This window comes from Terrapene carolina, unplaced genomic scaffold (assembly GCF_002925995.2).
Source record: "Terrapene carolina triunguis isolate 2854851 unplaced genomic scaffold, T_m_triunguis-2.0 Scaffold746, whole genome shotgun sequence".
NCBI lineage: Eukaryota > Metazoa > Chordata > Testudines > Emydidae > Terrapene > Terrapene triunguis.
The window spans coordinates 1,888,925-1,912,669 of record NW_020665097.1 but is presented as its reverse complement, the minus strand read 5'-3'; the positions used below and the strand labels follow the sequence as shown (position 1 = coordinate 1,912,669).

At 49.9% G+C, this 23,745-nt stretch overlaps 1 protein-coding gene across 1 annotated transcript; it reads left to right on the top strand.

Moving 5' to 3' along the window:
• The first annotated feature begins 804 nt into the window (after window positions 1-804).
• On the top strand, window positions 805-1,290 carry LOC112113165 (twist-related protein 2-like). The gene has a single exon (XM_024209355.1). The coding sequence runs from the start codon at window positions 805-807 to the stop codon at window positions 1,288-1,290; it is 486 nt and encodes a 161-aa protein (XP_024065123.1).
• Window positions 1,291-23,745: the final 22,455 nt, after the last annotated feature.

The following is a 23,745-nucleotide window of genomic DNA, read 5'->3' as shown; positions in this document are numbered from 1 at the left end:
TAGATAGATAGATAGATGCAACTCCAGCTTCATGCAGCTTGTTCAGGATCCCTCTGCTTCCTAAGAAGAGTATGGCCTGAGCTACTGCATCTTCTCTTGGATCTAGTGACTGTACCGTCTTGCTCTGTCCAAACCATGCCATCTCCCAGCACGTCTTTCCACATTTCCAGCTCCCTCTGTCACAGATAAAAGGCTTTGATTAAAAATCAGGGATCAGGCATAGAAATAAATGTTTGGGACTGACTTTAACGGGCTGAGGGAGGGCTGTTAAAAAACGTCTTCACTGCAGTTCCTGTGGCTCAGGTTAGCAGAAGGAACTTCCTCTGACATCCGGGCAGCAGGCAGGAGCATCTGTGCCTAAGGGCTTGGGGTGTGTGGCGGGGGAAGGGAGGAAGGAAATCTGGAACCCATAAGCTTCACTGATGTTTGCATTACCTTGCACTGTTGTATTGGTCTGCGCTTGGCCCCTCCCCCAGCCCTCCCTGCCCTATCAGCAAAGGACATCCACAAAGTTATTCAAATGTCCCTCCTCTCCTTAGCCCTCCCCCCCCCCAAAAAACAAAAAACCCAAAAAACCACCCAGCTCCTTGAAGGTTGGGGAGGCTCCGAGCCTTGAGGAAGTTTGGGAAGTCTGGCCAGTGGACACGTCAGGGCTGCACTCCCTGAGCTGGCTTTGTCTGCTTTCCAGGCTGCCTCTCCAGATGCACTGTGGCCTTTGCAGGCCCTCCATCCTGTGAGGTCCAAGGCCCCAGTGCCTGCCAGGTGGGAGAGACTCCTGGGCTGAAGGGGATCAGTTCTGAGAAGATGAAAGAGGAGAGCATGTGCCCAGACTCCCCCGAAGGCAGCCTGGTCACTAGTGAGGAGGAGGGCGAACGGCTTCACAAGAAATGCCTCCGCAAGCGCGGCCAGCTGGGCAAACCCATGGAGGATTGTGGCTCGCATTCTCCGCAGGGCAAGCGCAGCAAGCGCAGCCCCGTTCCCCAGTCCTTCGAGGACGTGCACACTCAGCGGGTGATCGCCAACGTACGGGAGAGGCAGCGCACCCAGTCACTCAACGATGCCTTTGCCGAGTTGCGGAAGATCATCCCCACGCTGCCCTCCGACAAGCTCAGCAAGATCCAGACGCTCAAGCTGGCCGCCCGCTACATAGACTTCTTGTACCAGGTGCTGCAGAGTGATGAGCTGGACCACAAGATCACCAGCTGCAACTACCTGGCCCACGAGAGGCTCAGCTACGCCTTCTCTGTCTGGAGGATGGAAGGGGCTTGGTCCATGTCAGCCTCTCACTGAGCCTGCAGGATCCAGCCAACAGGTATGTATAACACGCTTCCTGCTGCCCAGCTCCACTGAGAGCATTGCCTTTGCATCCCTCCCTCCTGCCTTCTCCGGGCACCTCCCCGGCTGTATTTGTAGCTTCTCCAGGGACAATAAATGTCATCTCTCCCCCCACCCCGCCATGTGCCGTGTGTTTGAACAAACCCCAGACGTGCGACAAGCCCGGTGCTCAGGCGAGGTAGCTGACCCCGAAGCTAACAGGATAGCTTTCATTGCCAAGCCGCCACTCACGTTAATGGGACCTTGGAGGGATCTGAGCAGCAGAGCCCTAGAGCAACTGATTTAATTGACCAGCGACAATGGGGGGTTGTTTCTAAGGGCCAGTGAATGAAAGGTTTAAAACAGGAGTTTAAAATCAGATTTATCCTCTGATTGTAGCCCAAGAGCGTGGTTTAAATCAGGAGCAGCTCTACTGAAATCAATACACCAGTGTAAGAGAGACGGAATCAGGCCCGGCTACTGCACTGATCACCCCAAATGCAGCATTCTTGTAAGATGCAGTCCCCGATTCTGAGCTCATTGCACCGGTGTAAATCAGGAGTGACTCCGCTGAAGTCAGTGGAGTTGCACAGGGGCCAAGGCCTGCAGAGGCTGCCCTGTTACTCTCCTGGAGCACTGTTTAAAAGGGCAGAGAACAGTAACCTCCTCTGATCTGATGGGAGCTCAGCCTAGCTGTCGTATGCCAGGAATAACGTACTCCAGGGAGGATGCGGGAGACATGGAGTTTCGTACACATATTGCTGCAGACATTGCACTGAGTCTGGATATTATATACATTCCGGCCTCACGCAGATGCCATCCAAGCACTCTCTGGGCTTCAGGCTCTGCCACTGGCTCTGCTCCTCTCAGCCACTGAGAAAGGAGAGAAAAGACCTATCAGCGAATTACTTATTTCTGGCAGCTAGGAGCTGCTGCAGGGGCAGAGAGAGTCCGGTGAAAGGCACAAAGGGATATGGGGAGGCCAGGGCAAGGAAGGGTGACAGCACAGCATCCGCAGACCCATCCCAACCCTTTGCCATCCTTGGATATCCGAGATAACTGAGAAATAGTAATAATAATTAAAGCCAACTCCTGGCCTTCCTCAGGCAAAGCTCCAACTGCAGTCATTTGGGAAGGGCACCAGCAGTCATCTCCTAGGAGATAAACCTCTCTAGAACACAGGGCCATGGGCATTGCCAGACTGGATTCAACCCACAGTCCATCTAGCCCAGCGTCCTGACTCCGATGCGCCCAGCACCAGAAGCTGCTGAGAAAGGTGTAAGAGTCCTGCCATAGCAGATGTGGTCTCTAATAATATAGCCCCAAAGCCCTTCCCAGATGTTGGGCAGCATTAATGACAGGAGCTCTGGACATTCTCATTATCCATAGAAATGACCGGTCCCTTTTTCCAATCCCCCAAATGGACGCGCATCCAACTCACTGCAGCCACCTTCCTGCTCCATCCCCGTGGATCGGCCCAGGTCCTCTTTCCTGGACTCCCGCCCTCATTGCTGTGGCCCTCATGCTGGGATCAATATGTCTGGCTCTCCTTGGATACTGACAGACAGGAGAGTGGAGCACCTAGTTAATCGGCAACTGGCCGCTCTGGCTTGTGTCAGTCCGGCTCCTATGGCACACACTGGTCTAGGCTGAGGCTAAGCTCATGAGGAACATGTCAGTGTTATTTCTGCTCCCCCCAGGAGATGCAACCAAACTTCTCAACATGCAATGACCCTTCTCCTTTGATTTTTATTTCTAGATATTAATTCTTTTATTAGGACCTGATCCAGCATGTCTCCTTACTCAAATACATGACTTGGGGGCTGGACTCCCCTCTCAATGCACCACTTTCAATCGAGAGTAAATCCACTGAATTCAATGGAGTAGTTAGCTCAGAATCAGACCCATAATGGTGAGTGTGGGCGGGATCAGGCCCTTCACTGGTTTCAATTTAAATATGAAGCTACAGACCCTTTTTGTTAAACAAACATCAAGGTATCAGATCCGCCTAATGGAATCTGCGCCTGCTCCAGTGTGTATGAAACCCACACACCACTGTCAAGCAATTATCCTTCCTCGGACAACAGGCTTTGTACACAGAGTGATCTAAAATGTGAGGTGAAAGGGAAGAGCTCAGTTCTGGAGGGACTAGCAGGGAGCTGGGAGCATGGCCTCTGTTTAATAGCCCGTGGCTTGCTCACCCTCTCGCCTATGCCAGGAGATGGGGAAGCCTGGCGCCCAAAGCCTCTTTCTCTCTTGACCCACTGGAAGGTCAAGTCCCGTGTCCCTCCCCCCTCCCCCTTTGTCAGTTTCATCTGATCCTGGACTGGGCTCCCCAAAGGCAGGAGTTGGAGCCAGAGTTTTACTTTCTAAACTGAAACAAATCCCGGGTGATTCCTGGGAAGGGGCATCAGTAATCTGTGGCTTATGCAGCAGTGACTGGAACTCTCTGCCGTTCCATACAGCACCCCTCTGACCAGTTACCTCTGTACCTGCTGGGTTCTCAGTCAATGCTACTGGGACCATTCATTACTTAATGGCTTTGGCTGTTAGGGCCAGAATTTCAACGGTCTTTAGGTGCCCAAAGAAGCAGATTGGCACCTCGTGGGCTCTACAAAAACACCTAAGCAGGTTCGCTGCTGAACTCCCACTGAAAACAATTTTGGGGCCCAACTTGAGACACGGCTCCTCACTGCCTCACCTGGAGGTGCCAGTCACTCTGCAAATCAGCGGGGCCAAGCAGCGCAGAAACAGCACCTGAAATGTGGCCTTTGGCACCCCATTTAAACTGCTCTTTTTGCAAACCTGGGGTGAGGTGTCTCATGATGGGCACCAGTGAAAACTCGGCACCAAGAATCACAGGCAACTTCTGAACATTTATTATTTAATTGAGTATTTATTGGTCTGTTCCAATGTGATGCCCAAAATCTCGCTGGTCCCTTTTGCTGTGGAAATCCCCTGAGCTCCATCCCTGACCTCAGTCACTGCCAGTCTCTGCGTTGTACTTGCCCAGTGTCTGGGTGCTCCATTTCTCTAGGACCCTCCGCTGTTTGCTCTGGATAGCAGTGCAGTTAGAGGGATTCCAATGGGGATTTATCACCCCTCCCATGCACTGGGGTCTTGCAAATCACCACAGCGTTATATTTGCTCTTAGTCCTGCGCCAGTTCCTTCCACCGCAGCAGGGTCATGGCTTCAGTGCATGCTCAGGCAGCAGATGCAATCACTGTTGGGCCTTTAATCAGGATTCATGGAAAGAGAAACCGCCTTAGGTCACACACTGTAAAGGCACCATTGTCATAAAATCTAAACAGTCCAAACGAGAAGTTAAAAGTATTTTCAGGTTTTATGTCTACCCCTCAGCCCCTGCTCTGAGCCGCTCACTCACATGGGCGCGTGCACACGCACACAAACACCCTGGCACCTGCCCTTCACCTCAGATCAATTTTTGTTATTTTACAATGGTGTTTCCCTGTTGTTTAAAGATGTTTGTCTCTGTCATGTCGCTGTGATGCACTCGAACAACCGGGGAAGCATGGAAACAACCTGTCTCTGCACAGAATGCCGCTAAATGGACACGGTAGTACACTGAAAACTAGAGTTGTTTGCCTCTTGTGCCTGTCATTGTGAGGTGTGGGTGCCCACGCAACTACAGTGGGTGAAATACAGTCAGATGGCAGGATGTGGCTTTTAAATTGACGGTGTTTCTTTAAGTGTCCTTTATAGGGTCGTTAACTATTAGGCCTAATTAGCACTGATTTATTGTGCAATCCCAGTGAAGTTAGTGCTGAAAGTGACTCTGCTAATGTAATACCAGGGTGAAGATGGTCCAGCAGTAAGTGTGACTGCTGGAGGCAGCAGTTTAAACACTCAGACAGAGAAGTCAGAAGGCGAGTTTTGTTCCTATGAAGTTAATACGGACAGATCCGTTATTGCTCCAACTGGACAGCGTAGCAGAACATTTATTAGTGGTGGGTTCGCAGAAAGCTATCTCAGTCTCAGTCATCTACGGCTTGAGCGAAAGGCCATTTGAGTCAATGCAAAGACACTCTATGACTTCACTGGGCTTTGGATCAAGACAAGCCGCTAGTGCCCTGCGTGCTTTGGGTTGTCTCTAGAGATGGAGTGCTTTCCCATGCTGTGTGCCTCAGCGGGACATCTGAGAATGAAAGTCCCTGGCATCAATGGCCACTTTTTGCAAATGCTGAGCCACGTGTCAGCGTGAATGTGGGTGTCGGGCTTGCTAAGATGTGCACGTCTGCATCTGTTTCTGTGACGGCGTGTGCATGTAGTTAAACTGGTCTGTGTTTGGCAGGGGTTTCGTTCCTATGATAAACCGATGAGTGAAAGCCCCGTCAGTGAAATAACTCTTGTAAATATCCCCCCCGTCCTGTAAGTACAGAGCTACTGGTGTTCTTAATAGTCCTGTTTCATATTCAGCCCAGATGACTCCAAAATGCTTGCTAGAAACCCTGGTCTTTTTGTGATACATTGGTCTCCAAAATGGATGATTGTTTGTACTGTGCATTCCTGCCACAATGATACCAACTGACAGCTCCAAGTTAGGCAGGGAAATAATGGGCAGTAGAACGTACAAGGTAGAGGGCAAAAGGAATAAGCAGCAGCACTCAGGGAAAGGCTCTTTAGTTACAAAGGCTGAATCTATCTCGCCAGTCAGTTAGTGAATGCAGTGTTTGCAATGGGGCTGTCATTTCATAATGCAAAGCAGCTAATGCCTACTGCGTTTGCAGTATACTTGTCTCCACTGGCACCTTGCCTATTAAATATCAAAGGCCGCTGAACAGCGGAGTGTGCATATATGCTTGTGAAGCAGGAGACATCATTGGGGGCGAGGAGGGAGCCCCTTGGCAAGAAAAGTTAATGTTTGAAATCCACCGAGCTCGCAATTTTCAGAAAAGAAAAATACAATCTCGAGCACATTAACACTGATGCCTTGATCCTTTTCCTGATGAATGGGGAGAAAATGAGGGTATAATTTAAAATCTCCAGGGAAAAAAATTCTGGAGCTGTTAAGGGTGATATTCTTTGACTGACTTTAAATTGGCTCCTTGGATTCATTGTATTTTTACAATGCCCTTACACAGTTATCCAATCTGAAAAGCCTCTGATGGAATTCAGCACTTGCCTTTTGAGGACTGGTGCCCTTAATCGGAGTCTGCTCTGTAGGATAGTTATTTCCTTTCCCCCTATTTTATAACTAGGTCCTACAAAATAATGCTAAAGCATCAGGCAACAAAGGGGAAGATAAGCGGGAGGCTTCCTCCTCCAGATCCACGCCTGCTTGGGCAGCCGATTTGGGACAATGTCATGGACTCAGGAAAAGGCAGTGAGATCCTGCCAATGAAAATCGTGCTATGGATCAGGGAAACAGAATCCTGTCTGATTGGTCTGGTTGGGTACATCAAAATTATAACAGAAAGAAAGAGAGAGAAAGAAAGAAAGAAAGAAAGGTCTGTGCAACCGTGTAATGCTATTCAGGGGTAAACCATTGGGGTTACACTGCTGGAAGTGAGAGCCCCTCATACACTTTGTTCTTAAGTATGAAAGTTAAATGCTCCACAGGCTCTTCCCCATGTGAGAGGGGGCATCTGGTATGGGGTTAATTGGGCAGCCACAGGGGGAGAGAAGTGGAAAGTCGAGCTGGGGCTCTAGTGTCAAGCCGGTGTTGTTTGCAGTTCTGCCCTACCGTTTGGCTTTAAAGTGACAAAAAGGATTCTCTCCTCTGTAATTTCCCCAGCTGTGCTGGGTGTTTATGTGACTCCCCAGGCCCAGACTGGCCTGGTCTGGCTCCTACGGAGGATTCTGCTAAGCCCCCACTGCCCCAGAGGATCCACGGGGGATTTTTCTTTGCAAGGCTCTAACCCTCAGTAACAGTCAGACATTAATAAGGGCCTTTTCCTCTGGCTGGGCCAGAGCAGAACTCTCCAGGCAGGCAAGCAGTGTCCTGTGGGTCCATACCTGTCTGTCTACCTTGCTGTTTTTACAAGGCTGCCCATCACCATGGTGCTGCATTTCTCTGCACTTTTAACAAGTTCACTAGGCCACAGGGAGGTAGCAGAGAGGGGTCTGTTGACAGTCGATTCCTTCTGTAGCGATGTTTCACTCTTATTGCTGCAGAAATATTGGAACAGATTTTCTTTGTGTTCTATTCTTCTACGTCTTTTGCGTTCTACAGTGCTGGCCCTGTAGGGTGCATGTTAAATATAGAATCATAGGACTGGAAGGGACCTTGAGAGGTCATCTAGTCGACTCATGGCAGGACTAAGTATTATCTAAGTCTATCCAGGGGTAGAGCCTTGACTGCTGGTAATTATCAGTGCTTCCTTGACTTCAGTGGCGCTATGACAATGTTGTTTTCCGCAGTTGGCTGTGCTGGGTCCAGACCTGGGTCTGCGCCTGTGCCGTGCTCTTCACTGCCTGGCTCAGATTTCTCTCTGCCCTTGGGTTTTGCAGCTACATGTGTAATCTGATTCATGGGCAACTTCAGCCTGAGCATTGCCCAGGTGCATTGAGTGGCTGGCAGCGCCAACCAGGCAGCACTAGCCAACCCAAGGCTTAGGTGCGGGCATGGAACAGATTGCCTGTCTCGAAGCTGTCTCCTATCATTGGGGCAGTAAGAAACCATCACTGTGGGCAAGTTTTCCTAACTGTCTGGGGCCCCAGCTGGGGTTTTCAGCAGAGCCTCCTGCACCGGGCACTGGAGATACCTCACCTGCTTTGTTACCCATGGGAGGTGGAAGGAGAGCTGGGGAAGGGGCTGTGGCAGGTGCTGTTTCATGCAGTCCCTGCTGCGAGGGGACTGCTCTGCTCCCTGCGCTCGCTGTGAGGAAGAGCACAGTGGGTTTAATGACAGGAAGGCTCTCCTAACCGGCGACGACTTCCTCCCTTGACAAGCGTGGTGGCCCCTTGCTCTCATGCAGGGCACTGATGCTTTCACCTTAGCCTGCTCAGTTCGGTGGGCAGTGGTGTGTGGCTACAGCTGCGTCTGCCTCTGCCCTGAGCGGGTGCTCGCAGGGTACGTCTACCTTGGAAGAAAAGACCTATGGCATGGCCCCTGCTGTGTCTCTAGGTCTATGGGGGCTGTGATCGCAGTAGCCCTAGCACCTAGGCCTAGCCCAGCATTGGCACCAACCCCTGACTGCTGGACCAGCAGCGGGGCCCCAGGAGGGAGACCAACATGTCAAGGATTTCCAGCATGGCTGCGGGGCTGCTTTAGCCCATCTGACTGGATAAAAGGCTTGGGGGGATGCTCCCACAATGCGGGGTTCAGTGACTGTTGGAATAGCTCAGGGGGCTCCTGTGTCCTGGTGGGTAGAGGAGAGCAGGGAAGAGCTCTGCAGCCTTGTGGGGCATTCCTGCGGTGTTCACGCTTACTCTCTGACCTCCTGAGTGTCGCTTCCTGCCCCCTTCCCGACGTACACAGGTACAGCCCCCACCCCCATCCCCATGCTGCATGGTCAGTGACCAGCCAAGTACCCTGCAAAACACCACGTGGGAATGGCTCTGTGGCCCGAGTTGGGGAGCAGCCAAGTTCTTATGAGCCACTGGAGTCTCCACCACAGTCCCTCTGATCCTCAGGGCCCTCGGCAGAGGGAGCCGACCCCAATGTCCCTGCTAGGAAAACCCAGCAGAGTCACCTACAAGCTGGAGCCAATTTCTCTCCCATAGGGAGTGGATCTGAATTCCGCCAAGTGTGGGGGTGCGTGTGTCCCCTCATTCTGGCCCCTGCACTTCATTCCCACCCTCTTGATGGATTATAAATACACAGCCAACAGGGATCAAAGGGATCTGGGCCTGAGAGAACAAGCTCTTCTGGGAGGCACCAGGGAGCTCTGAGCTGGGACAATTCATTTGGCATCGCATCATTTTTTCCAGCTGGGTAAGAGGTACCGGAGGGGCAGGGCACATCCCGAGTTGTGTGAGGGAGGGGAATAAGGAGCAATCACCGCACTGCATGCGTGCGCGTGTGGATTCATAGATTCTAAGGCCAGAAGGGATCATTGTGATCATCTAGGCTGACTTGCTGTTCACACAGGCCAGAGACCTGCCCCCAAATAATCCCTAGAGCAGCTTTTAGAAAAACTTCCAATTTGGATTTAAAATTTTTCAGTCATGGAGAAACTACCATGACCCTTGGTAAGTTGTTCCAGTGGTTAATTACTCTCTCTGTTAAAAATGTACGCCTTATTTCCGGTCTGAATTTGTCTGCCTTCAACTTCCAGTCACTGGATCACGTTAGACCTTTCCCTGCTAGATTGAAGAGCCCATTAACAAATATTTGTTCTCCATGTAGATACGTACTGTAGAACTAATCAAATCACCCCTTAACCTTCTCTTTGTCAAGCCAAATAGATCGAGCTCTTTGAGTCTATCATTATAAAGCAGGTTTTCTAATCCGTTAATCATCCGCATGGCGCATCTCTGAACCCTCCAATTCATCAACATCCTTCCTGAATTTTGGGCACCAGAATTGGACACAATCTTCCCGCAGTACCAGTGCCAAATACAGAGGTAAAATAACCTCTCTACTTTCATTCGAGTTTCCCTTGTTTATGCATCCCAGGATCACATTAGCTCTTTTGGCCACAGCGTCGCACGGGGAGCTCATGTTCAGCTGATTATCCACCATCCAAATCTTTAACAGAGTGACTGCTTCCCAAGATAGAGTCCTCCATCTTATAAATACGGCCTGCAGTCTTTGGTTCCAGATGGATACATTTACATTTAGCTGTATTGAAACACATATTGTTTGCAAGTGCACTATTTACCAAGTAGGATGACCAGACAGCAAATGTGAAAAATTGGGACTGTCCCTATAAAATCTGGACATCTGGTCACCCTATTACCAATTGATCTAGATCAGTGACCTGTCCTCTTCATTATTTACCACTTCCCCAATTTTTGTGTCATCTGCAAACTTTATTAGTGATGATTTTATGTTTTCTTCCAGGTCATTGATAAAAATGTTAAATAGCTTAGGGCCATAACCAATTCCTGCAGGACTTTGCTGGAACTGTATCCGCTTGAAGATCCCCCATTTACAATTACATTTTGAGACCTATCTGTTAGTCAGTTTTTAATCCATTTAATGTGGGCCATGTTAATTTTATAGCTTTCTAGTTTTGTAATCCAAATGTTGTGCGGTACCAAGTCAAATGCCTTATGGACGTCTAAGTATATTACGACAACACGAGTACCTTTATCCACTAAGCTTGTAATCTCATCAAAGAAAGGTATCAAATTAGCTTGACCGGATCTATTTGTGTGAGGATGTGAGGCAACAGTTTGGGGTTTGTCAGTACCTTTTCCCAGCTCCACTTCTGAGGAGCATGCTGATTAGTAACCAGTCATTGCCGATGATTAATAACAATTGTCATTTCTACAGCCCCTTCCCCTCAAAGCACTTTGCAAACACTCAGGAATGAGGTCTCTGGATATACTGTCCAAAAAATGTGGCCCATCTCTATCTGCGAGTTCCATGGTGCCTGTCCAACCCTGGGGGAGAGGCGGTTCTTCCTTCAGCGCTCATGAGCAAAGTGCATTGAGTTCTCTGAGTGGAAGGGGCTGTAGAAACGCAAAGTGACCCTAGTGATGGAAAATTCCATTGCTCTTGTGCAGCAGAACTGTCGTGGGCAGTCACTGTTGTGGAGGCAGCTCTCAGGAAGCTGGGGCCAGTCCCAGGGAGGGCTGTGACTACGCTGTATTCAGTGGGGAGAGCAGTGCACCCCTCCTTCCCCTGCCCCCCCCCCCCCAGGCCTTTATTTGGACTTTGTACCAGCTGGAGCTTTTTCAGGGCATGTGCCTTCCGTCCTAGCTGTAATGAGTTGCAATCCTGAAGCCTCGAGCCATGGATGTGCAGATCACACATGGTCTGTGGTCTGACAGGCTGGGCCACAGCCTTCCAGCCAGCAGCAGAAGGAAGTGGATGGGTTTTGCTGCCATGATTAGTTGGGCAGAGAGGAGGTCAGAAGGCCCCCCGCGGCTGTGGAGTAGCTTAACAAACTGAGGGCTGTTGTTGTCAACAACGGGGGCTCCTATAATTGTGGCCAGTTTCCAAAGCTCTTTTCTCTTCCTACCAGCATCGCCTCGTTCTTTGGCCAGCTATTCTGCACCCCGGCACTGATCTTGGCCAGCCAGGCGCTGGGAAAACTGGGAGATGCCCCTGCTTGTGATCCTCATCATGGAGCAACATGGCCTCTCCAACCATTACTGCCAGTGGACTCCCCTCTGACCTTCCATGTTCCCAGCTTGAGGAGGATTTGGGGATTCGAGGGCATCAAAGGGTCTAGAGGCAGGTTTTTCAGGGCTTGGCTAATTTCGCTGAAAGAAATGGCCTTCCCTGTTCCCTCTATGGGAGTTCCAGACAGTAGTTTCAGTGACATCTTTTATCTTTTTAGTAAAGTGCACAGCATTTAACTCTGAGCCGTCCCCACGGGGTGAGGGTGGGTGGATGGGTGGGGGCTGGGGACTGAGGGGTGGGGAGGGAGGGAAGCTCCAATACAGAGCAGGAAGGCAAGTACTTAACATTGGTCAGGATTAAAGTTAAAACACAGATAAAATTACACAGCCTTGCCCTAGTGATCAATAAAATATCCACTGGTTTATGATCCCGGCAAGGAATCTGGCTCTTAGGATTTCAGCTGCATTCATTTAAACCCAAAGGAATGTCTTTGAAACTAGTCAGTGTTTCATATCTGAATGGCATGGAAAGGGCCCTGGGATCTGACAGAGAGTGACTGGGCTGCATTAATAAATAGTTTTGCATTTAATTTCCTTTAAAAAAGTAGGAGGGTGAGAAGCAAAAAATGTTGAATGAGCCATTAACATGTCTGAATAACTGTGGGGTGACTCTTATCGGCAGGAGGTGTTACCTTTAATAGCTCTCTAGTCACACCCAGCAGCCTAATACTGTCGCATTGCATCCTGTTAGTTTTTGACTAGCATCATGAATGGGTGTTTCCTGCTGGCACTGCAATAGCTCCTAGAGGATCCATTGGGCTGGGCATTCTGTAGCCACATCAGTGGGGTTGGCCCAGGCCCTGCAGATTTGCTGTCTAAATAGGTGAGTCAAACAAGGCAAGGATTAGGAGCACTTGTGGATTGTTATCCCTAGTCGCAGACGGGGAGCTGAGGTCCAGAGACTCCAGGTAAAGTGACTGGCCCAAAGTCACCCACGGAGCCATGACAGAGCAGGAACTGAACTCACATCCGAGTCCCAGGCCAATGCTCAGTGAGCCCTGCTGTCACCAGTCCAATAGCCCCCAGGAGTCCTTTTTTCAATTTGGTGCTTGCAGTGACTCTACATTGATTTTCAGAGGCACTGGGTCTCCACAGCTCCCAGCTAGAATCAGTGGGAGGGGAAGGCGCTCTGCTCCCCCAGCACCTTGCAGAATCCTGGCCCACTCTAGTGAGCCTTGGTGCAACCTCACATGAACTCGCACAGGAAACTAGGAGAAAGCACCTCCCCTTGGGAGCAGCTGGTATCATGTGCTGGGAATCGGTAGGAAGGGTCCACGTAGGGTAGGAGCCAGAGAGACATCCTGTGTGGGTGCAATTCGCTGGCCAAGCCATGAGTGCCACTTCAGCCGCACGTGAGCTCTCAGGGCACCATGACCATCTCATCAGACGGAGACATGGGCACACACAGCTACAGATCAAGGGGGCCCACTTGTCAAGTTTTATGCAGCACCATCAGTGACATTGCCTGCAAATTATGTAATGAGCTCATTTGAATATTTGCAGAAAAGGTACATGTGACTATACGCTTCGGCTTATAAAAGAAGCTGTGCATATTTAGTACTTGTGAAAAGCACTGGGCTTGACAGCCCAAGTAAATAATGGAGCCTTTTGTCTATCCATTTCCTAGAGCAAGAAGGTGGGGGAGGTAATATATTTTATTGGACCAACATGTGTTGATGCAAGAGACAAGCTTTCGAGCAATACAGAGCTCTTCTTCAGGGCTGGGAAAGGTACTCAGAGTGTCACGGGTGAAACAGATTGTTAAGTATCCATTTCCTACTCACCACTGCCCCGCCAGTCTGATCTGTGACCGGTGACTTCCTCTAGGGGAAAGGTCCTCATACTGTGGGGTGCACCCCCATAGGGGGGCTTGGAGGAATGTTTGGGGGGGGTGCAGTGGAGCCCCACAGAGGGTGGGGAGAGTGCGCCACCCAGCCCTGCTCCACTCCCAGCTCTGCTCCGGCCCCTCCTGACCACGGCCTGGCCACAGCTCCGCACCCAGCCCAAGCCCCAGCCCTGCCCCCAGTTGTAGCTCCAGTCTCAGCCTCCTTCCCTTGTCTGCCCCCCACCCGGGGCTGTGGCCCCACTCCTGGCTTGGTGGGGAGCGGGGGCAGGGAAGGGAAGGAGGTGGGATTAGGGGCAGCATGACGCTGAAAAGTTTGGGAAAAGTTTGAAAAGTCTGCTCTAGGGCCGCTGGTCGGGCCGCTGCTGATTCTACCAGTTAGTGAAAAGGCTGATGTTGGGCTTGTGAAAAGTGAGCTAGAACTGAGACCCACCAAACTCAGCTCATACAAGGGCCACTAAATTTCCATTCAATGGGAGTAACTTTCCCCCCCTACTGAACTGGGATGGATTCATACTGCAAGTGAAAGCTCAGTAGCTCGTTAGCCGTGACCTGAGGCATCTGCTCCCCGTATGTGCTAATGTTCCACCTTGTGTCTGGAACTACCTGTTTGTTACATCAACTTCTGACTGCTTGGGTGCTGACTCAGGCAGGGTCTCTACCCTCTGGACATAGGCAACATCCCACACCCTGCGCTCAGACTCTGGTACACGCTGCAGGTAGGTGCCCTGTTTGTAAAGCAGCATCCCATCACCCAAAGTGGAAGCGCTAGCAATTCAACAAACAATGAGTGCAACACCCAGCCCACTCCTCCATACACCAGTAGCAATACAAAACCATTGCAGCAGTCACACCTGGATACTCTTGTTCGGTTCAGAAATGATTGTATATGTGTATCGGATTTTTGTGTGTACGTTAATTTAAATTCATATGAGGACCTTGCAGTCATCCGCAGGGGTCATCAACAGGGTGCGACTCTCCATCTGTCTGATCCACCGCACAGGGCGCCTTCATCCTGCAGTTTCTGTGGCTGTGGAGCAGCCAGCAGCGGGTGCGCAAACACGCAGCTCTTTGGGAGCGAGCACTGGAGGAGGGTTGGGTCGGAGGGTTCCTGGCTGAGCCAAGCACACATTTCGGGCCATTTCTTCGGAAGGATGGTGTGACAAGGTGGGTAAGGCTGGGGTTCTGCGCCCAGCTCTGTTTGAAGTGACCTGCCTAAAGTCTGTTATCTTACTGTCAAAGGAGAGTCACGTCTGCTGGTGCGTGGCTCAGTAGCCTTTCATTAAGCTACAGGCCGCTCACTAGCTGTGGGGGGAGTAACTGCCTTGTAGCTGAGCTGTGGGAATGTGGGACAGACCTGCCAGATGAATGAGTGCCAGTGCCCGCCAAGCTGGGTGACATGGGGTAGGGCAGAAGGTGCCAGCCGTTTAAGGTGCTTGGCAGGGAGATGGAAAGGTATGCACTGGCCGGAGGTCATTCAGCACCCAGGAAGCGAAGGAAGGCGCTGTCTCTTTGGCTGGGCAGCCTTGGCATCTGACATCTCGTTTCCAGCCGCAGCTTCAGAGGGAACCACGGGCTCTGCTGCTGTGCGAGCTGCCTAGAGCTCATTTGCAAGGCGACAGGTGCAGGGATTGGATGGGGCTGCTGGACCTCACTCCAAGAGAAGGAGACTGTCAGACAGGCCTGGCCCTGGCCTCTGAAAGTTTTAAGCGTGCTGAATCGGTCTAGTGTTTTATTTCTCTCTCTCCTTATGCAGTGCGGTCTCATGGCCTCTTGAGAATGCAAGATCTACATTCGGTTATGAGAGACAGAAATTAAAATGGAGAGAGAACCAGAGAGACCCTAGGGAACTCTGCAGCTCTCACTGGGCTGCACAATTAAAATGCAACAGCAATACTAATGGGTAGCCCCTAAACAACATGCATATCATGAAATACTGAAACCCCCGAGTGTTCTTTATTTTGTTAAGCAGTAAAGGATGTAACTCTGCACGGGTTGCCAACCCTCTCGCTTTGGCCAGGAGTCTCCTGGAATTGAGCTCAATCTCCTGGTTCCACGCCACTCCCAGAAGCGCCTGGCATATCCGGCAGTGGCTCTAGGAGGAGGCACAGCCAGGGGGGGTCTCTGTGCGCTGCCCCTGCCCGGAGTGCCGACTCCACAACTCCCATTGGCTGGGAACAGGGAACCGCAGCCAATGGGAGCTGCGAGGGCGATGCTTGCAGGCAGCAGCAGCGCGCAGAGCCGTCTGGCCACCCGTGAGCCTAGGAGCCACTGCTGGACATGCTGCCACTTCCGGAACCACCTGAGGTAAGCACCACCTGGCCAGAACCTGCATCCCGAATCCCCTCCCACACCCCAACCCACTGCCTCCAGCCCACTCCCTCACCCAAACGCCCTCCCAGAGCCCACACCCCAAACCCCCTCCTGCAGCCCAACCTCCTGCCCCAGGCTCAGCCCAGAGCCCCCTCCCACACTTTGAACCCCTTGGTTCCACCCCCCCCACACAAGCCCAGAGCCTGCATTCCATACCACACCCCAACCCCGTGCCCCAGCCCGGTGAAAGTGAGTGAGGGTCAGGGAGAACGAGCGACAGAGAGAGGGGAGCTGGAGTGAGCCAGGGTGGGGCCTCAGAAAAGGGGTGTGGCAGGGGCATGGCACTGGGAAAGGGCATGGCAGAGGGCGGGTGTGACACTCTGTACACTGGGGAACACCTAGCACCCCCATGTTCATCCTTATAATATGACTATGTGGTATCCAATGCAAAGTTTGTCATGTCGGGTGTCTTCGGAAGGGTCATGATGCACTGAGCATTGTTGTTCTAGTAATTGTTGTTACAGTGATGTTATAGTAATGTTATAGGTTATCATTTCATGTATGTAGTTATGAGGCTGAAAATGTATCCTCATGGCTTAAAACAAGCCCAGGCAAAAACTCTCCAAGAGCAGAGAGGCAGTTCACACCTCATCAGGGCGGGTATGGGACAAACCCAGCCCAGCCTCACAGGAACAAAGGGTGCTGGCCTAGGCAGCAACAAAAAAATCTGTTAGATTCTCGAAGGAATCACCCCCCTTCCTTTGATCAGTTTGGAACTGCAATGAGGTAATGCTCACCTGACTCTGAAGGGGGGGGGGCAAAGCCAAGAGGGATAAAAGGGAGAGACATTTGCCACGCTTTCTCTCTCTCTTCCACCTACATCAACAGACATCAGCACCAAGCGACTGAAGCACTGATCAAAGGGGAGAGCCTGGCTGAAGAGCAACCAGCCAGACTGGTGAGAAGCATTTAAATTTTTAAAGGCATTGAAAGTGTTAAGATCAGCTTAGAATGCGTTTTGCCTTCATTTCATTTGACCAAATCTGACTTGTGCTTTGACTTATAATCACTTAAAATCTATCTTTCATAGTTAATAAATTTGTTTGTTTATTCTACCTGAAGCAATGCGTTTGGTTTGAAGCGTGTCAGAGACTCTCCTTGGGATAACAAGCCTGGTACATATCAATTCCTTTGTTAAACTGATGAACTCATATAAGCTTGCAGTGTCCAGTGGGCATAACTGGACACTGCAAGATGGAGGTTCCTAGGGTTGTGTCTGGGACCAGAGATATGGGCCAGTGTCATTCGGTTGCAAGTAGCTGGAAGCAGCTTACATGCCAGAGGCTGTGGGTGAACAGCCCAGGAGTGGGGGTTCTCACAGCAGAGCAGGGTAAGGCTGGCTTGCAGAGTCAAGGATTGGAGTGACCTAGCAGCTCACCGGTCCAGATAACACCAGAGGGGAACGTCACACCGGGGCAAGGGTGTTTGGGTTTGTGCGATGAGACAGTTGGCAACCCTATCTTCACCCCAGCGATCACCCTAAAAAAACTTGTCTCTACTGAGCTCTTTGTTACCAATCATGCTGGCTATGAATTGTAACCCCTTTCCTGACTAGCAAATCACTCTGGCCTTGACCCTGACCCCTGCTCTGTTCATTACATGTAAGCAGAGCTGGTTAAAAAAAATGGGAAAATATGTTCGTAAAAAATTCTTAGGTTTTGAATTTGATTCTATTTCACAGGGCTCTGACTGGAATCTGCTCGTTTCATCCAAATTTTTAGTTAAATGTTTTTTGAAATATATCCAAATTTCCTAAATTTTTACTTTATTTGCATTTTCCTCTTTTCTCTCCTATTCCCTACATCTCCTTCTTTGCCGTGAGTGCAATAAAATTATGAATGTCCTAGTTAGGTTTGCTTTTTCCATACTGTAACTTTTCCAAATTTCTCCAACTCTAGGCTAGTCACCAAGCTTTGAAGTCAGGTTTTCATTTCTCCTTTGGCCTCTCTAGGGCTTTGCCAAAGCTGGAGAAGTTTTGAAAACTTACGGAGACAAAAGGAAAAGCTGTAAAAGAAACCCCAGCTGTTGTTCCTACTGTGACCAAAAAAAAAAAGGAAAAAGGGAAAAAAATTCAAAACAATATTTTTTTCTGTTTTCAAAAATTTAAATGAAAATTTCAATTTGAAACAAAATTGAAACAATAAAAATATTTTGCCACAAAAAATCATCTTTGATCAACTCCCCACCCATTTTTCAGCAGGAAAATTGCTGGGTAAAAAGTAGGGCTGTCGAATAATCGCAGTTAACTCATGCGATTAACTCATAAAAATGAATCATGATTAAAAAAATAAATCAAGATTAATCACAGTTTTAATTGCACTGTTAAACAATAGAATACCAACTGAAAATTATTAAATATTTTTGGATGTTTTTCTACATTTTCAAATATATTGCTTTCAATTACAACACAGAATACAAAGTGTACAGTGCTCACTTTATATTGTTTTTATTACAAATATTTGCATTGTAAAAATGATAAACAAAAGAAATAGTATTTTTCAATTCATCTCATACAAATACCATGATGGAATTGCTTTATCGTGAAAGTACAACTTACAAATGTAGATTTTTTTTTTTTTACATAACTGCACTGAAAAACAAAACAATGTAAAACTTTAGCGCCTACAAGTCCACTCAGTCCTACTGCTTGTTCAGCCAATCATTAAGGCTAGGTCTACACTACCCGCCTGAATCGGCGGGTAGAAATCGATCTCTCGGGGATCGAATTATCGCGTCTCGTCGGGACGCGACAATCAATCCCCGAATCAACGCGCTTACTCCACCAGCGGAGGTGGGAGTAAGCGCCTTCGACGGGGAGCCGCGGAGGTCGATTTTGCCACCGTCCTTACAGCGGGGTAAGTCGGCTCCGATAAGTCGAATTCAGCTACGCTATTCGCGTAGCTGAATTTGCGTATCTTAAATCGACCCCCCCCTGTAGTGAAGACCTGCCCTAAGACAAACAAGTTTGTTTACATTTGCAGGAGACACTGCTGCCCACTTCTTTTTTACAATGTCACCTGAAAGTGAGAACAGGCGTTCGCATGGCACTTTTGCAGCCGGCATTGCAAGGTATTTACGTGCCAGATATGCTAAACATTCATATGCCCCTTCACGCTTCTGTCACCATTCTGTCACCATTCTTGACTGAACTCCTTGGGGGAGAATAATATGTCTCCTGCTCTGTTTTACCCACATTCTGCCATATATTTTATGTTATAGCCGTCTCGGCTGATGACCCAGCACATGTTCATTTTAAGAACACTTTCACTGCAAATTTGACAAAATGAAAAAAAGGTACCAATGTAAGATTTCTAAAGATAGCTACAGCACTCGATCCAAGGTTTAAGACTCTGAAGTGCCTTCCAAAATCTGAGAGGGATGAGGTATGGCGCATGCTTTCAGAAGTCTTAAAAGAGCAACACTCCAACATGGAAACTACAGAATTCAAACCACCAAAAAAGAAAATCAACCTTCTGCTGGTGCCATCTGACTAAGATGATGAAAGCGAACACGCGTTGGTCTGCGCGGCTTTGGACCATTATCGAGCAGAACCCCTCATCAGCATGGATGCATGTCCTCTGAAATGGTGGTTGAAGCATGAAGGGACATATGAATCTTTAGCGCACCTGGCACGTAAGTATCTTGCGATGCCGGCTACCACAATCTCATGCAAATGCCTGTTCTCACTTTCAGGTGACATTGTAAACAAGAAGTGGGCAGCATTATCTCCTGCAAACATAAACAAACTTGTTTGAGCAATTGGCTGAACAAGAAGTAGGACTGAGTGGACTTTTTTTAAGTGCACGATTAATCGGGATACATTCTTTTAATCGCTTGACAGCCCTAGTAAAAAGCTTCACCCAGTTCCACTTCTCAGGGCCTGGAGGCTGCTCTTTACAGGCTATGTCTACTCTAGAAACAGTTCACAGAGCTATCCTAAGCGGTCAGACCCTGCTTGCGGAGACACGACTTGTACTAGCCACTTGTAATGGTTGCCTGAGAGAAACAAGTGACCCTAGCAACAGCACTTGTATGCCAGTATCACCGTGTGTACAAGGGGGCTTTGCCAGCATGGAAACATTGTAAAAGGTAACACCCCCCCCCAGCTGACATCACTATAGCAGCAAACATGTCTAGTGTAGTGTAAAGGGTCTGTGTGTGTTTGTGTGGCTAGTCAACTAAGACTTCACATGTCTTCTTTGTGCTCCCTGACTGGGAATAACGTTGTATGTCTGGATCAATGTTCAGGAGTTGCATTTTCATCCCCCTTTCCAAGGCCTCCTTCACCACAGCTAGGGTTACCATATGTCTGGGCTTTCCCGGACATTGCCTCCTTCCTGAGCCTTCTTTCTCTGTCCGGGGGATTTTCAAATAACAGGAAATGTCCAGGATTTTTGCAGAGCAGACAAGCCACAGCTCAGAAAAAGCCTTGATTGATCCACTTCCCGATTGGTCCCTCCCCTGCATCTGCATCTGATTGGTCCATTCCCCTGCAAGCCATAGCTGCTGGATCCCACCTGCCCAGGCCCAGGCTACTAGCCCTGGGGAGGGGGATCCCGCAGGGAGGCGCTGACTGACGGCTGTCGCTGTGTCCTGGGCGTGAGCCAGCCGCCCTGCTACCGTGACAGGGAGCAACACTGCTCCCCACTTCCAGTAAGTATCCCTGCCACAGGTACCCCCTGCAGCACCCCCAACTGTACCCACACTCCAGCTACCACTCCCTCCCAGCTCCTCCTTCCCCACTCCGGCAGTGTCCTCTTTTTGGGAACCTGAAATATGGTAAACCTAACCACAGCATCTGAGGGGCTATCACACTAATGGACTTTTCCTCACTCCATTATGCAGAAGGGGAAACTGAGGCAAAGAGCAGGGATGTGACATACCCCAGGTCACACATAGCATCAGTACAGGAGCTGGGAAGGGAACCCAGGATTCCTGAGACCTACCCTAGTATTTTAACCACTTGACCATTCTCCCTCTCTTCAGCTAGTTTGTGACTAGCCAATAGTGGACCCTTGTGACTGTAGTTTGGGCCCACTGCCAGCAATGAGGTGGGCCATGCTCACAGCATTACAGGCAGCCACTGCCGGGAATGTGGCAGGGCCACGGCTTCACCGCCTTCGGCATTCGGAACCAGCACTAGATGCCACCCCCACAGCCAGCGGGCTAGAAGGCCTGGCTCACTGCTATATTGATTTCTCTGTCCCAGCCCAGAGGCTTCCTTGGCTTGGGTGTGGCAGAGTGGAGCCAGGCCCTGAGAATGTGCCTGGCCTCTGGACAGAGCCCCATCGCAGAGCCATCTGCATCCCACATCACAAGGGGCTGCTCACCCTCCTTCCCTTCTGATGCAAGTGCTGAGCCCTCTGGTTCTGATTTGCAGCCTCCTCAGGGCCTGCCCCACTGAATTCCTTGTCTTCCTCACCCTGCCTGACTTCAAAGGGCAGCCTCCTTCCTTTCATATCCACACACGCTACTCGTAAAGCCGGCAAACCCAGGGGAGCCTAGGCTATGGAGCCCGGCTATTCCAGGAATATGATCTAATGTGGCAGTTTATTAGCTCCAGGCTTCAAGGAAGGGGCATGTTGCAGACAGTGTATGCAGCAAAGGGAGGCAGGGCCTAGGAGACTGGGGCGGGATGGGAGTTTGGCTGAACTGTCCTTTTATCCCTGAGATGGGTGAAATGTCGGTGCAGCAAAGTGGTGGAGTGGGATGGGGATTCAGTAGAGGAGGGTGAGCAGTGGAGAAGGGTAAACAGTGGGGAAGGGGATTGAAGTGGGTCAGGGATACAGTGGGGGGGTTCAGTGAGGGGGTGCAGCTGGGGGGAGGTGCAGTGGGTCAGGGTGCAGTGCGGAGGGGCTGCGCTGGAGGGGCTACAATGGGGTTGGGGTGTAGCAGGGATGGGACACAGCAGCACATGTTGTTTGTTTATTTTAGCCACACTGACTTTCTTCTCCAGCTAGGTCGAACCACCCTGGGAGTGCTGGATTCTCCCTCTTGCTCTATCCACTCTCATGAGGTTCCCAAGGCAGTTTATGCAGCCAGCCCAGTGACTAGGCACTCAGCTACTGTCGGCACTGAACAACACTGCCCCCTGCCTGCGAGGGCGAGAGGGGCATGGCCCCAGAGTGACTATTCTCTAAACTGTCAAACTTGGGCTGCAATCCTGCTCCCAAGGAGGCCGCTGGCAGTTTCGCTGCTGATTTCAGTGGATCAGGATTGAACCCTTAGATTACAAGCTCTTTGGAGCAGGGGATGTGTCTGGATCCAGGGAGATTCCTGCTCCTGTCCCCTTTACCTTCTCACTGCCCAGATCTGCTGGGCACGCAGGAGTCTGGGATTGAACCATGGGCACAAAGCTTGGCCCAGCCTGGTCTTGGTAACTTCATAGTCAATAAGGAAGAAACCAGGGCCCTGCAACCTCTCCATCCTCCTGGCTCCCCGGATGCTGTGGGCAGGAGAGGCTAGTTGTTTTAAGCAAGTCACACCATCATCATCTTCTTCCTCACTCCTTCTTCCTCTCCCTGGGACAGATGTTTGCAGAGATGAAAGAGAAGCGGCCTCAGCCCAGGGCCGGCTGCGTTCAATCAGTCCCACATTATGCCGCACCCAGCTCCTCCCACCTTTGTGCATTTCACTGCCATATGTTTTAAAGTATAGCTGGCTGGGATCACACAGGACGTTCAGCCCCGCTCCTCCAGGGAGCGGCACGCAGGCAGCCTGTGGCTCAGAATCAGGCCCTACGGCAGCATTCGTCTCCCCGTTGGGGTGAGCAAGCTGGTAACTGTACTCCTGACCCTATGCACAACTCCGGGGGCAGGGGGCAGCAGGAGGGAAATGTCTGCCCTGCACAGGCCAGACCATTAGTGAACATCAGACTACAAGTCTCACCTGTCAAGTGATACTTGGAAAAACAGAGATTAAGCTATTTCCCTGTCCACCTAGTGCCCCTCGATATCTGGACTCCATGGGCAGGGAACCCCTGCCAAGCCAATACCAATACAAGAGGGGATAGGGCACAGCACTTCCAAGGCTTTTGATTTGATCATGGTTTGCCAGACATTTGGTGTTTTTCTTAAAGCCACAGCTCCTAGTGTAATGGAATGCTAAACTTATTGTACTGATCAGCCAAGAGGTGGCGCTGTGTGTAACAGAACATATTTAAGCTAACCTCAGCCATCCCTGGCAGACCACTAAAGGATCTTTGAGTGAACACATCTGGTCTGTATCTCTCTGAGAAGGAAGCTCTGTACTTAGTCCATATCTCATACAGACGCCTGACCTCCTAGTAGCAGCCCTGCAACCTACCGTGTACAAGAAACACCTGACATGGTGTCAGGAGTAAACTAGTTCCAGAGGGGAACAGAAATAGAAGGAAAGCAGCAACGAAGGAGTCAGACAGAAGGAGTAAAGCAACGAGGTTGCAGGATCAATCTCATGCACATGCCACTCTTCAGTGCCCCAGAGAACTTCAGCTTTGACTAACCTTCAAAATGGACAGACTGGAAGATTTTGCAAGATTTTGAATGGCTACAAAATTCCATGAGGAAACTGAAGATACACAGGGATGCTCTTAAATTTATGCTATGCAGAAGCAGGCAGAGCATATTTTTAAATCCTTTGCCTTTACTGAAGACAGTCCCAAAGATGACTATGAAAGGGTTCTGGCTATGTCTGATGCATACCTTATATATCAGAGAAATGTGGTTTAGGAAAGAGCATGTTTTCACCAGAGAATTCAAGGACCAAGGGAAAATGTTGGATGTTTTATAAGGGCTCTGCATACATTGGCTGAAAACTGTAATTTTGAAACTGCAAAACATGAAAATATCAGAGACAAGCTGGTTATTGCGTTAACAGATAAAAATCTTCCACAACAGCTACAATTAAAAACAGATTTAACCCTACGCACAGCTATTCACATAACAAAGCAATGTGGGCTGGTGAGACAGGAAAACAA